Raw genomic sequence first — 13019 nt, 5'->3', positions numbered from 1 at the left:
ATACTGAGAGTTTAGTAAGACTCTGCTGTGCTATTTGGTTTGTTCATATGGTTGGTAGTAAACCACACAGACAGTTAGTTTTTTACTGTTTAGTTAGTGCTCGGACGAGCAGGGTTTTGTTTGACATTTTTTTGCACCATTGTTGCTACCGAGCTACCTTCCAAACAAAGGATGTTCAATACAGGGAAGGCTGGTTTGGTGTTAAAAAAAAACCTATTAGTTCATGTCACACGGGGATGCAGTGACCATTTTGGTAACTGGTAAAGTGCTTGCAACCTTTAAAAAATTCCAAGGTGTTAAAAAAGTGATATAATCCTGAGAGATAAGAGGGGCAATTGAGAGTAACATATTCTAGTTTGTTTACTTCATAAGCATACAATAAAAATATACTAGTAGACATACATGTGTATAACTGTAGACTGCTGCTGCATCTCTCTGTAGAATTTTACCAATGTTGTTGAGGTTCTCATCCACAGTAGCATTCTTCTCCTCTTTTCTATTCATCTCAGTTAGGATTTCTTCCACACTGTCTTTAATTTTGTCTTGCTCCTTTGTGATATTCTTAGAAATAACCTGAATTATACAATATAATTTTTTTAATGCAAGAGTTAAAGCTGTTACACAGAGATACCAAAGATCAAGATGATGAAAGTCGTGAATAAAATGAAGTGGCGACATTGTCATACACAACTTGTACATAACATATAATGGGACGGATTTAATAATCCTGTCTAAGGTTCAGTGTAATCTAGATTTGCAACTAGGCCACTCCCACTTCTTGATAAGCCACAACCCACAAAGTCACAAATTTTTCATACAAATTATAAATCTTTTCTAAGGCTAAGGCCCCATGTAGCAGGCTGCAGCAAAAAAAATGCTGTGTAAAAAAACGCAGCAGAAACACCACTTTTTGTTTGGGAGATTTTTTTCTAAAGAAAATCCAAAACATTTACATCTGAGGAGTATCTGCCTCTGTTATAGCTATATGGAAATCGCTGCATGTCACAGAATTTATTTTTCCACAATATGTGGATGGGATTCTCCAGAATCCACGTTGAAGTGCTGTAAAACGATGCATTTTTTTTCTACGGCGTTTCCACTACAGACAAACCGCGACATTTACACCATATAGGGCCCCGGCCGAAATGTGGCACAACACCTGTTTGACAGTTTTTACACCAGAATCCTGGCAGATTTTGCTTGATAAATCTCTCTCAATGCACGTCTGGGCAAACAAGTTCAAGGCATGTGCTTTTGCCAAAGTAAGGATTTGTTCAAATAACATTTTTTCCTTCCTTCAAATAACAAGATGTCTTACACATCCTAAAACATTTATTGTACTGTTGTATAACTGTGATACTAAAAGGCGTTCAGACTAGCCTCAAGTTTCTGGGCTAGTTCCGACTCAGAGTCATGTAACCAAAACAATCATCTGGCATTGGAGTCGTTCTTCTTCCATGTTCAGTGTGTAATAACTGTACTATGGGGTTGTCAGGCTAGATACTAAAGCAGCCTCTATAGTACAGGTAATACACACTGAACACAGAGAGGTGGGAGGAAGAAGACTAACTTGCATACTGGATGCCATTTCCGATCATTTGACCCCGAGTTAGAATGAGTCTTGAAACCTGAGGTGTGAAATAGAACTTGGCAAGAAAGTAAGTTTAACCAAAGTCCCTGGATAACCTATTGCTGCTACTGCTGTATACCTCTCGACGTTCAAAGGATAGGAAGAGGGACAGTATGTGCAGCGTCGCAGAAAATTTAGCTCCACCCACTTCTACATTGACTCCACTCATTCTCATGCATTTTTCTATGTGCCCCCACACAGTACAGTGCTCCTACAGTCACCCTAACATTATATGCCCCCACATTATAATATTCCTCCCCTATTGACCCACATTACAAAGTCTTTTTCCTGGTGACCCAGTTTAAACTGAGTGAAACTAGAGGGAGCATTAAGCTGGGGCAGCTGGAAGGGGACATTAATCCATGGTGGTAGTTCGATGGGGACATTAAACTGTGAGCTGCTGGAGGAGGACAAAAACTGGGGGGTAACTAGAGGCAGACATGCCCCCATGGTTTAATGTCCCCCTCCAGCTGCCCCCATTGTAATCTCACCCTCCATCTGTCCCACTGGTTTAATTTTCATCTTCATCTGCCCCAGTTTAATGCCCCCCCCATTTGTACATTTGTACTCAATTTAATATCCCCTCCTTTCATCTGCCCCCAGTGTAATGTTCCTCTTTCATCTGCCCCCAGTTTAATGTCCTCCCTTCATCTGCCACCAGTTTAATGTTCCCCTCAATTTGCCCCCAAAGTTTAATATAATAATAATAACGCTGATACTCACCTCTCCTCGCTCCCTTGCTGCTCTGTAGAAGTCTCTTCTCCCAGAGTGTTCCTAGAGTTGCAGGCGCAGAGCAAACAGGAATGTGCTTTACACAGAGTGGTGAGGCAGGAGATGTCTGCGGACTGCTCCTGCTTCATCATTGTATTTAACTCATCTGCGTTCAGCTATATATCATCTGGTATTGGTTAAGTGTAACTTTATTCTGAGATTTTTGGATAACCCATTAAGACTAATGTCCTACATAGCAAAACTCAGCGGAAACACATTGCATTTTTTTTCTGCAGTGTTTATCATTGCGTTTTTGCTGAGTTTTCTTCAGACTTTCTGCCCTTATTAAACCTTATAGGGAAAATGCCAACATTTCCACAGTTATAATTGACATGCTGCAAAAACAAAGGCATTTTTGAACATGCAGCTTTTCTGCTGTGGATTTTTTTTCTGCAGTGTGTGCATGGAGTTAGCCAGAATCCTTTTCACTTTGCAGGTTCTGTCAAGGCTTTCAGCATTTTTGCAACTTGGGGCTTCAGCCTAAAATATAATACTATTTAGCAAGTGCAATAGGCTATATATTAGAATAAGGCCAACCATACACATCAGTTTGCTATCTGATTTATAGTATGTATAGGCAACCATAAGCATTAATAACTAGAGATGAGCGAGTACTATTCGAAACGGTAGTTTCGAGTGGCACGCTCCCATAGGAATGAATGGGAGTGGCTGGCGCCCAGGGGGTTAAGCGGCAGCAGGACGCCGGCCCCGGCTGCATGCCCGCTGCGTCCATTCATTCCCATGGGAGCGTGCTATTTGAAACTACCATTTCATACTCATCTCTATTAAGAACTAAACCACTGAAGCAGGGGGCAGGCTAATTATTCAAATAAATTAAACACAAGTTGGCTGATGATCGGCCAGAAGTTGCCTTTCGTGCTGGACATTGAAATTTAATTGAAATCAATGGGTTACAAAGCCTCCCATTGATTTCAATGTGTAGCGCGTGTAAGCTGGCACCCATTGAAGTCAATGGGATTTGTTTTGAAGCGCCTCACTCTGACATGTTTACGTTTCAAAATAAGCGGCGCGTTACTCCATAGGAATAGGGCCTTAATACTAGGTGTAAACACATTTTTTTTAGTGAAGACTTGTGTGAGGTTTTTAATTGCAGTAATCAAGTTAATATTTGGTTGCACATCCTTTGGAAAACAAAATAACAAAAATAACAGAAATCCATTGGCATAAGTACCACTGTAGCAGCTGCTATGGGCCTGGTGACCTTAGGAGGCACAGTAGGCCCCTGTTCCTTTTTTTTTCCTAATAGGCTCTTACCTGCTGGAGTAATCCCAGCAGGTACACATGCGCTATTTACTTACCTATCACCATACCCAAGTCAAAAGCTGGCCACATTACTGGCCACTTCAAAACTCCCCAACTGTATGTTTTAAGCCATTCTCCAAAAGCTCTATCTTGGTCTCATCAACCCACAAGGTTTGTACTGATGAACATTTTGGCAAACTGCAGTCTATCTTTATCATGTTTCTGGTATGATCTTTATATTGCCCACACCTGTTACTTGCCACAGGTGAGTTTGAAAGAGCATCACATGCTTGAAACAAAGTTATTTACCCACAATTTTGAAAAGGTGCCAATACTTTTGTTCAGTCCATTTTTGGACCTTTGTGTGAAATTATGTCCAATTTGTCTTTTTTCTATGTTTTTTGTATTTCCAATGCATAAAGGAAATAAATGTGTATAACAAAACGTGTAATTGCAATAATTTTCTCAGAGTTATACCTAATTTTCTGGAAAAATGTCAGGGGTGCCAACACTTATGGCTAATTCAAAAGAGAGCCACAATTAAATTAATAGGAAATATGATGTTACGGAGTGTAAGCCAATGGCTGGTCAGGTAATGGAGGGGGTGTACATCTCACCCAGACTACTAAGGGGGGTGAGCTGAGAAATCTCCAGAAGGAATGTTCGTTCTCAGCAGACAACTTTCGTCTGCTGAGCATTTTGGTAAATGCTCAGCATTGGGCTGGATTTTTAGGAATGGCAGGTAGGTTGGTAGTGGGACCTGTCATTCCACCCCCTCCAGTCCACACTTTGGGGATGTTCCGGCATCAACTCAGCTGCAGAGAATCTGCTCATCAAGGGAGCTTAATAAGTCAGCTCCAGCAGCAGACTTTGGGCAGAGCTTGGCTGGAGAACCAACTGATCATATTTTTGGAGCTGTGTCCTGAATGATTCTACTGGCTTTTGATTTCTGTTATTCTAGGTGAGGTAACCTATTCTATGTTTAGTTACAGCCTGGCTGGGCACTACCTTTTTGAGTGAAAATAAACTCTACCTTTGTTTTGGACTAAAGAATCTGGACTTTTGTGTCTATGCCACCCCTCCTGGCAACCCCAGACCCTGACAGGAGTTACAATAGAAAAAGAAAAAAGAGAGACACCGAGCTCCAATGATGGTGTAGTAATCCAGAGGTAGTTTTGGTAAATAAGACCAAATTTGTGGCCTCTTACCTTATTCTGTTGTGATATGTCACAACAACAGAAAACAAAATAGATTACGATGGTGGCAGCAGCTGATCTCCCCTTAAGTGAACCAAGGCACACAAACTGATGATGAAAAAATGTCCCTCAGGGTCTAGGACCAATTAGGTGTTGAGATATGGGGGTGAGTGCGCACAAACCAGCAATCGGACTGATGGTCTTCTAGAAATTTATTATTAGTACACAAGCACGACGCATTTTGGGCTTCTCGCCTTTCCTCAGGCGCATAAACAACGTGCCCACTCGGTTTCACAAATCAGGTGGCTTGGTGAAGTAGAGAATTACACAATGCTGAAGATCTTCAAAGTTCTCCGGAGCTCACACCGTGGGTCCCCTCCTGACCAGAAGCTTATTTCAGGGGTCTCCACCAAATGCCTGCTTGCTGACTGTCTGGAGATACGGTAGGTTTTATATGGTTTTATATTCAGCATGGCTTATTTTCTGGACCTCTAGTCCATGTGAAATTACCTAGTAGTTTAGTATAGTAAAGAGCTGTAAACTGCTGATGTTATCTCTAGCTAAACTCCCTGCTGGGACTGAGCAAACATCCAGGAAATAGGTGATGGTGGCGCAGGGGAGTTCTGCTAGCACAAAGTAAATGGAAAGTCTTTCACTTGACTATCATCACTATTAAAGTTACATTTTGTTGATAAAAGTGATGATAAAAGTCCTAAAACCTTCCTTTATCACAGTGTACCCCTTGAACAGTAACTTCAACATGAAGAGGTCTGCACTTATCACTATGCTATAAATCACAGGTGTTTGACTTTAGTTAACTTGACTGGAGCACCCAGCATCAGATAGAGCGTTGCAAATAGCCAAATTAGCAATGTCTAGGGGTTAAAGAAGTGCCTGAAGAATTACTACAAGATGCAGAAACTAAAGGAACCCTGTGACTTCTATGTGACTTTCTATTGCCCCACGGCCATAGAAATGAATGGGTCAATGTGCTAGATTGGAATTGCATGGCTAGCACACGGACTGTGCACACATTTGTGTGCATGAGGCATTAGCCACTTTCCTCTCTCATGCTCTAGACTGCAGCATTGCTTGTTTATAGGCTGGTTACTATGTTACTATGTTTTTTTTTGTTTTTTTTTTTGTATGGTAGAGTTGGAAGGGACCTCAAGGGCCATCGGGTCCAACCCCCTGCGAGTGCAGGTTTTCCTAAATCATCCCAGCTATATGTTTATCCAGATTCCGCTTGAAGATTTCCATTGATGGAGCGCCCACCACCTCCCGTGGCAGCCTATTCCACTCTCTCACTACCCTCACTGTCAGAAAGTTTTTCCTAATGTCTAATCTGTATCTCTTTCCCTTTAGTTTCATCCCATTGCTTCTTGTACTTCCTTGTGCTAATGAGAATAGGGTAGATCCCTCTGCACTGTGACTACCTTTCAGATATTTGTAGACTGCTATTAAATCTCCCCTCAGCCTTCTCTTCTGCAAACTAAACAATCCCAGTTCTTTTAGCCGCTCCTCATAGGACATGGTTTGCAGACCTTCCACCATTTTGGTTGCTCTTCTCTGGACTTGCTCCAATATATCGATGTCTTTCTTGAATTGAGGCGCCCAGAACTGTACACAGTATTCCAGGTGTGGTCTGACCAGGGAAGAGTACAGCGGAATAATGACCTCTCTTGATCTAGATTCAATGCTTGTCTTAATACATCCCAGAATTTTATTAGCCTTTTTTGCAGCAGCACCGCACTGTTGGCTCATGTTGAATTTGTGATCTACTATTATGCCCAAGTCCTTTTCCCCTATGCTATCACTTAGTTCTATTCCTCCCATACTATATACGTTTTTTACATTTCTGTTACCCAGATGTAGAACTTTGCATTTGTCCCTGTTAAATACCATTTTGTTCGCCTCAGCCCATTGTTCCAGTGTGTCTAAGTCCTTTTGAATACACTCTCTCTCATCTCTAGTGTTGGCTATTCCTCCTATCTTCGTATCATCTGCAAATTTTATGAGTTCCCCAATAATTCCATCGTCCAGATCATTTATAAAGATATTAAAAAGTACTGGGCCCAGAACAGAGCCCTGCGGCACCCCGCTTTTGACTTTCTTCCAGTTCGATGTGTAGCCATTTAGTATTACTCGTTGTGCCCGATCATTAAGCCAGTTGTGAATCCACCTAACTGATTTTTTGTCAAAGCCATACTTAATCATTTTTTCAATATAATATAATATTTTAGATCATCACAAACACCTGAAGGAAGTCAGTGCATGTTGATGCAATTTCTTCTGCAATATGTCAGTAGAATGATTGAGTATAAACTAAAAGCAACTATGTCATTACTGAGAAAAGATGATGGTTATCCCATAATTGTGACACATTTACAGAATCAAATGAGCTGCAAAAATGGGGATTTTGTAGATGAACTTTATCCTGTTTTCTGCTCAGTCATACATAATATAAGGGTTCTCGTGCCAAGAAAGCAGTGCCATTTAAGTGTTTTTTCCCCTGGTTTATTTTCCATTGCTTGACTAGATCCTTGACAAGAAGACTCTGTATTTGAGTTAACCATCAGCTACCATGGTTACTAGCCCTTCATTCTTGCATTTACTTTTGTTGTATTTATGTATTACACACACTAAAAGTGAAAAATTTCCTTTTGATATGTCACACAGATGTACAGCATATTTCAGTAACAGAAATCTCTATAAACACAATAAACCCATCAATAGTGACTATAAGTGACATATCTTTGGTGCTGTATATCACAAGATTATTTTACAATAATAGGCACCATTAAGGGCTAGACAGCAAGAAAACAATATCTTGCCATGCATTAAGTATAATGCACATTGAGAAGCAGGTGGTACCATTGAGTAGCATGTGATACCCTGTTTGAATTGCTTTTGGTAATATATTTGAAATTTGTAACTTTTTCTTAAACATAATAGTTATGTTATTTGCTTCTTCCGGAGAATTTTGTGCAAAATATATGAAAAAGAGGAATTTACAAGAATGGAAGAAATGCTAGGTAATATACACATCTGTAGTGCACAATTCGATTTTTGTGTACTTTACAGGCTTCCAGTTCTTTTAAGGATTCCTCTTATTCTCACTTAATGAAGTGACTCTTGAACCCAAACGTCTGCAGTGTTACCTGTGGAATGATAATCATGCGGTGTGTGCCTCCATTAAGATGTAAACTTACCTCTTCAAGTTTCTCAACTCGACCAACAATTTTTGTGGTGACAGCATGTAGCTTCAGTAGATCTAACCCATAGAAGGCTCCTTCCAACATTTCTATAATAGTAGAGAGCTGTAGTGAAAAAGCACATAATTAGAGATGAACGAACAGTGAAATGTTTGAAGTTCGATATTCGATTCGAGTAGTCCCTCAAAACTCGACTGTTCGAACGAATATCGAACCCCATTATAGTCTATGGGGAAAAAAATACTCGTTTAGGGGTAAACCAATATTCGACTCAGGAGGGTCACCAAGTCCACTATGACACCTCAGGAAATGATGACAACACCTCGGGAATGCAACTGGGACAGCACGACAAAGTCCCTGTATTACCTCACTATCACAGCCTATCAACTAGACACTTTCCAAACTCAGTAGAACCCCTATGAAAGTGGAAAAATACTTGGAAACCTTCTTTCCTCCACAATAGTATGGACAGAAGCACAAATTTAAAGCTAAAGAAACATTAGCATGCACCCCTTTAAATCACGCTGCTCATGACAACCACAGATGGCATAGGCAATGGGAAATCCAAAAGCCCCCACCCTTAACTGTCATTGTGTATGTGTGTGTGTGATGTGGTGAGACCTTAAAAAAATTACTTTTCTGTCCCTTCACGTGAGCCCTTCCAAATTAAGTTAGAGGCCCTTAAGCTGAGCTACCAGCAGAGATTGAGGCCCTTGAGGTGACTTCACGCCTTTTACCAGCAGAGTTTTAGGCCCTTTAACTTATTCAGCCTTGCAGTTTTTTGCCTTGGGGTGAGTTGAGCCTCTAACCAGCATAGTTTTTGGCCCTTTGGGTGAACTGATCCTCTAATCAGCATAGTTTTTGGTCCTTTAATTTCGTTCAGACTTGCACCAGCAGAGTTTTTGGCCCTTGGGGTCAGTAGAGCCTTGCACCAGTAGAGTTTTAGTTTTTGGCCCTTGGAGTGAGTAGAGCCTTGCACCAGCAGTGTTTTTGGCCCTTGAAGTGAGAACCTCTAACCAGCAGAGTTTGGGGGAATCAGGGTGGATTGATTAATTGGAGACCCAGGGGAGGATACAAACATAAAAAAACACTGTTACCTGTCACTGCTATCCTGGGCTATGGTGTACTCAGTCATTCTTGAACATGCATGCTGTATACAGTATATACATGGGTAACAATAATCGGAAAAATACCTTGAAGCCATTTTTCTCAGTTTCTCTAAGCTTTTTAAGCCGAAAATCTCCCTCGCATGGATTTAATGCAGATGGTGGGGCCACACATGCACACTTGCAGTCTGGACCTGATGTTATGGTCTCCACAGTGTAGAAGTCCTCTGTCTGGGAATGACCTTTCCTAGATCTTTCACATGAGTCTCTATTTAATGGCTTTACAACACACTTGCACTTGCAGTTGGATCCCTCTGATATGGCTTTAACCTTGTCATAATCACCCAGCAACTGTGAATAGAAAGAAAGCAACGTTAGCTTAGGAGCTTTTATTAAATCAGTTGTATGTGTCCTAAGTAGAGATAAGCGAACACTGTTCAGAACAGCCGTTCCGAACAGCACGCTCACAGCATGCCCCCATAGAAATTAATGGAAGCGGCCGGCACGCGGGGGGGTTAAGCGGCCGGCCGCCGGCAAAGTCTGCGTGTCAGGTGCTTTCATTCTTTTCTATGGGAGCGTGCTGTTCGGGTCGGCTGATCCGAACAGTGTTCGCTCATCTCTAGTCCTAAGGTCTAGATAACAAGCAAATCCATGAATTCATATTCTTTAAAGAGACAAGCTATGGTAGATCACAGAGAAGAAACAATATCTGGGGTGGATTTATAAAGGAGAATTCTATATAAGCTCATATCTGCCATACATTTCCAGCATCATTTACACTAGATTGTCTAAAAGAGAGCATGGTGAGGGCATACAGGGAACCAGACAAAGTGGCGAAGGCGACACAGAAATGGAAAAGCTGCAATTTTTTTGTGTAAAACCACAATTTGCACAAACAATTGTGACCTTTTGGGCCTTGTACACCAGAAGATTGTGTAATGAATCTGCCCCATTGTGCTTTGAAAACATATAATTCATTTCTTAATAAGTAACAACTTAGGTCATGTCTACAAAAAAGATACATAACAAATGTATAGTCTACTAAAACAATGGTTCTCTGTAAACTGTAATGATACAAGCCCCGGCTTGATTTACTCGGTTCATACAGACCCTACTTGAAAAGATAGATGAGTGACACCAACAATGTCTAACGTAATAAAAAAAGAGTTTTTCTTAGCTTAAATATTGTGACAGCTGTGATAGACATATATGAAGACCTGTGGGGGAATCTTCTACTTTCACAAGCTTGGGGGATCTTTTCCTTTTCCTCCACCCAATTCTTGCTTTAAAAGAAGGAATAATGGGAGACTTTTCATCAGGGATAACAGAGGTAAACTCACTTACTGATGATAAAATAAACTAATGGCAGGTATTAAAGATGGAGAGGCATTTAATGCAAAAGCAACAAGTAAGTAGAACCAACGGTGCGAAGTGCAAAAGGAAGATGAAGTATAACAATAATAGTCATAGAAGCTAAAATACTGTTTATAAAGATTTCACAGCAAAACTGTCAGCCCCCTCCCTTACACCTTGTGCACAGTGTGAACACAAATACTAGTTGTAGTCACCCTTTACCTAACTAGATCCTATCTATGAAGACTAAAAAAAACGAATAAGAATAGTCCCATATTGGTATCATTGGCACGCTTACATGAGTGTCTAACACTAACACAATGGCCAGTCCATATCTGGGTTCAAAATAGTGAAGATACAGCCCGTCCCTAGAACTGTTTGCTATGATTTTACCAGTCTTTGCATCATCCACATAAGATCCGCCCTTCCATCTGAAGGGAGAGCAAAGGAATTTGTCTGGCCTATTGGACTAATCCTTGAAGATCTGCCAAATGTAGTCTATGAGCAGGATGGTATACCTCAACATTGGATGTTCACTGATACCTGAATGAAACTGTACCAGAACTTTGGATTGTCCGCGATGGAAACAATTATTTAAATGCCTGTACTTCAATGTCCAAGTGCACAAATTTGCAACTATTAACACCTTGAAAAGCCTCTCTTAGGGCGGGTTCACATATGCGCCCTCGCGTGCTTTAAGCAATCCAGTTGGGTTTCCGTCTTCTGCCCCAAGTAACTGGACAGGGGACGGAAACCCGGCAGTCAGTTTTCACACCCATTCAAGTGAATGGGTTTCAAAAGTCAGTGCCCATTTTGTACCTGTTCGCGGCGAAACTATGAAGCAGAGGGGGAAACTGCTGGGTAGATAGCATGTAATCTGGGAGGGACATAATCTTAAGAGTTGTGTTAGTAATCCTGCCAGTTCCTCTTACTCAAGGTAACACAACAATCATGCCAATATTGAAGAGATAAAGTGCTGTGGATTTCCCACTACCATTGACATATAAAAGGCAGTTTGACATCAGGATGCAGGGAGACCCTCGTAGAGTACAGTTGGGACAATAGACCGGGCCTGTGTGGGTCATAAATAGCTAATCACTCTAGGGATGAGTAAGAGACCGCAATTGAAGAAGAGAGCAAGGAAACCAAAAGGGAAAAAACGTGATCTACACAATAAAGTTCCTCTGGAGGAGTTTGCAATTGAGTTAAGAGCAGCGTCTTAGTCATAAGTAATAAGACCACCCAATGATTTGTGGACATACATAAGAATGGATCAAATTTTAGTCTTGGTATGCATAATCAAGAGTATATAACACAAATGTATGAACATGAAAAGACACGCTATATATTGGTGATTAGGTGGTATGTCTAGGTGGTAATCCAGTTCTTTCCACACACATGGCAGCGTATCTTTGTGCATTTTTGGATAATTCTCATCCACTTTGCTGTTTATGTACATTGCAGTGGTTTAGCCATCTCCGTGTTTATGACAACTAACCTTCTGCAAGAAGTTTCCCATGTGTCCCCAGCCTTGAGAAATTCTGATAAACAACAATTATATTTCATTTACTTTGTGGGAGAAATGTCAATGTTCTGATGACTTTCCAGTAAGTCTTTCTAACTCTCTCCAAATGAAAGCCTTAACAATGCAGCTATGATATTTTTCTCAATAAAGAAAAAAAGTCACTTTCCCAGGAGGTATAATATTTCAGAGAGTATTATTTTCCTGGAATCTCTGGCTCCAATGGTTTAGAGTGTATTTGGATTTCTTTACTGTATCTTGCAGATTTGGCAATGTCTATAAACTGGTTAACCACATATTGTATGAAAGTGCAGTGTTGTCCCAGTGAACTACAACAAACGGGGATGCTGGAATCAGCAATCTGGGAACATATAATTAGTAAAAGAAAATCCAGAACTATTTATGTTTCTTCTCTCATCTTAAAATGGTAGACAGGACTGAAATGATAGTATTCTCAATATGCACATAAAAGTACATGCTTAAGTGTCCATACAGGGCTCAGAAAAATAAAGTAGACCTATATCTTTGGTGGGACTATCAAAGGATTATCTGATCATATCTTTTCTTATCCTGAGTCCTGACCAACAGACATCACAGTAGACAACAGTGGCTGTCACACAGTGGTTTTAATAACAGTGGCAGTGAATGGGTTATACACACGTCTGTTGGATGGACTGTCGAATAAACGGACAAGCTCTATCATTGTCTGTCAAAATGGACATAAAGCCATATGAACAGACTCATAGATAATCATGAGTTTAACAGCAGTCACGTCATGTAAATAAGTTCCTTGCGTAGTCTTGAAAGGACCAATGCATTTTTCCTGCCTACTGGCCATGGTACTGTTGGGTAAATACAGCCTAAGGCTAAGGACCTTCCTAACGGACCGCAGCAAAAAAGTGCAGTGGGAAAAACCACTGTGGCGATGCATGACGGTTTTTCCCACAGAAAGTTTCCTCTGCA

The 13019-nt window shown here is 40.8% G+C and overlaps 1 protein-coding gene across 1 annotated transcript in view; it reads right to left on the bottom strand.

Annotated features, from left to right (window-relative positions):
• OLFML2B (olfactomedin like 2B) overlaps positions 1–13019 on the bottom strand; it is an 84553-nt gene that overhangs the window by 40208 nt on the left and 31326 nt on the right. Inside the window, exons 2-4 of the mRNA XM_075286697.1 lie at positions 9269–9532; positions 8073–8180; positions 403–573 (exon numbers count right to left, since the gene is read on the bottom strand). Coding sequence (XP_075142798.1) covers positions 403–573; positions 8073–8180; positions 9269–9532 — 543 coding nt within the window. The remainder of the gene's footprint in view (positions 1–402; positions 574–8072; positions 8181–9268; positions 9533–13019) is intronic.

Source organism: Leptodactylus fuscus, chromosome 9 (genome assembly GCF_031893055.1).
Source record: "Leptodactylus fuscus isolate aLepFus1 chromosome 9, aLepFus1.hap2, whole genome shotgun sequence".
NCBI classification, from domain to species: domain Eukaryota; kingdom Metazoa; phylum Chordata; class Amphibia; order Anura; family Leptodactylidae; genus Leptodactylus; species Leptodactylus fuscus.
The sequence above is the reverse complement of the archived record's forward strand: the minus strand, read 5'-3'. Positions and strand labels throughout refer to the sequence as shown.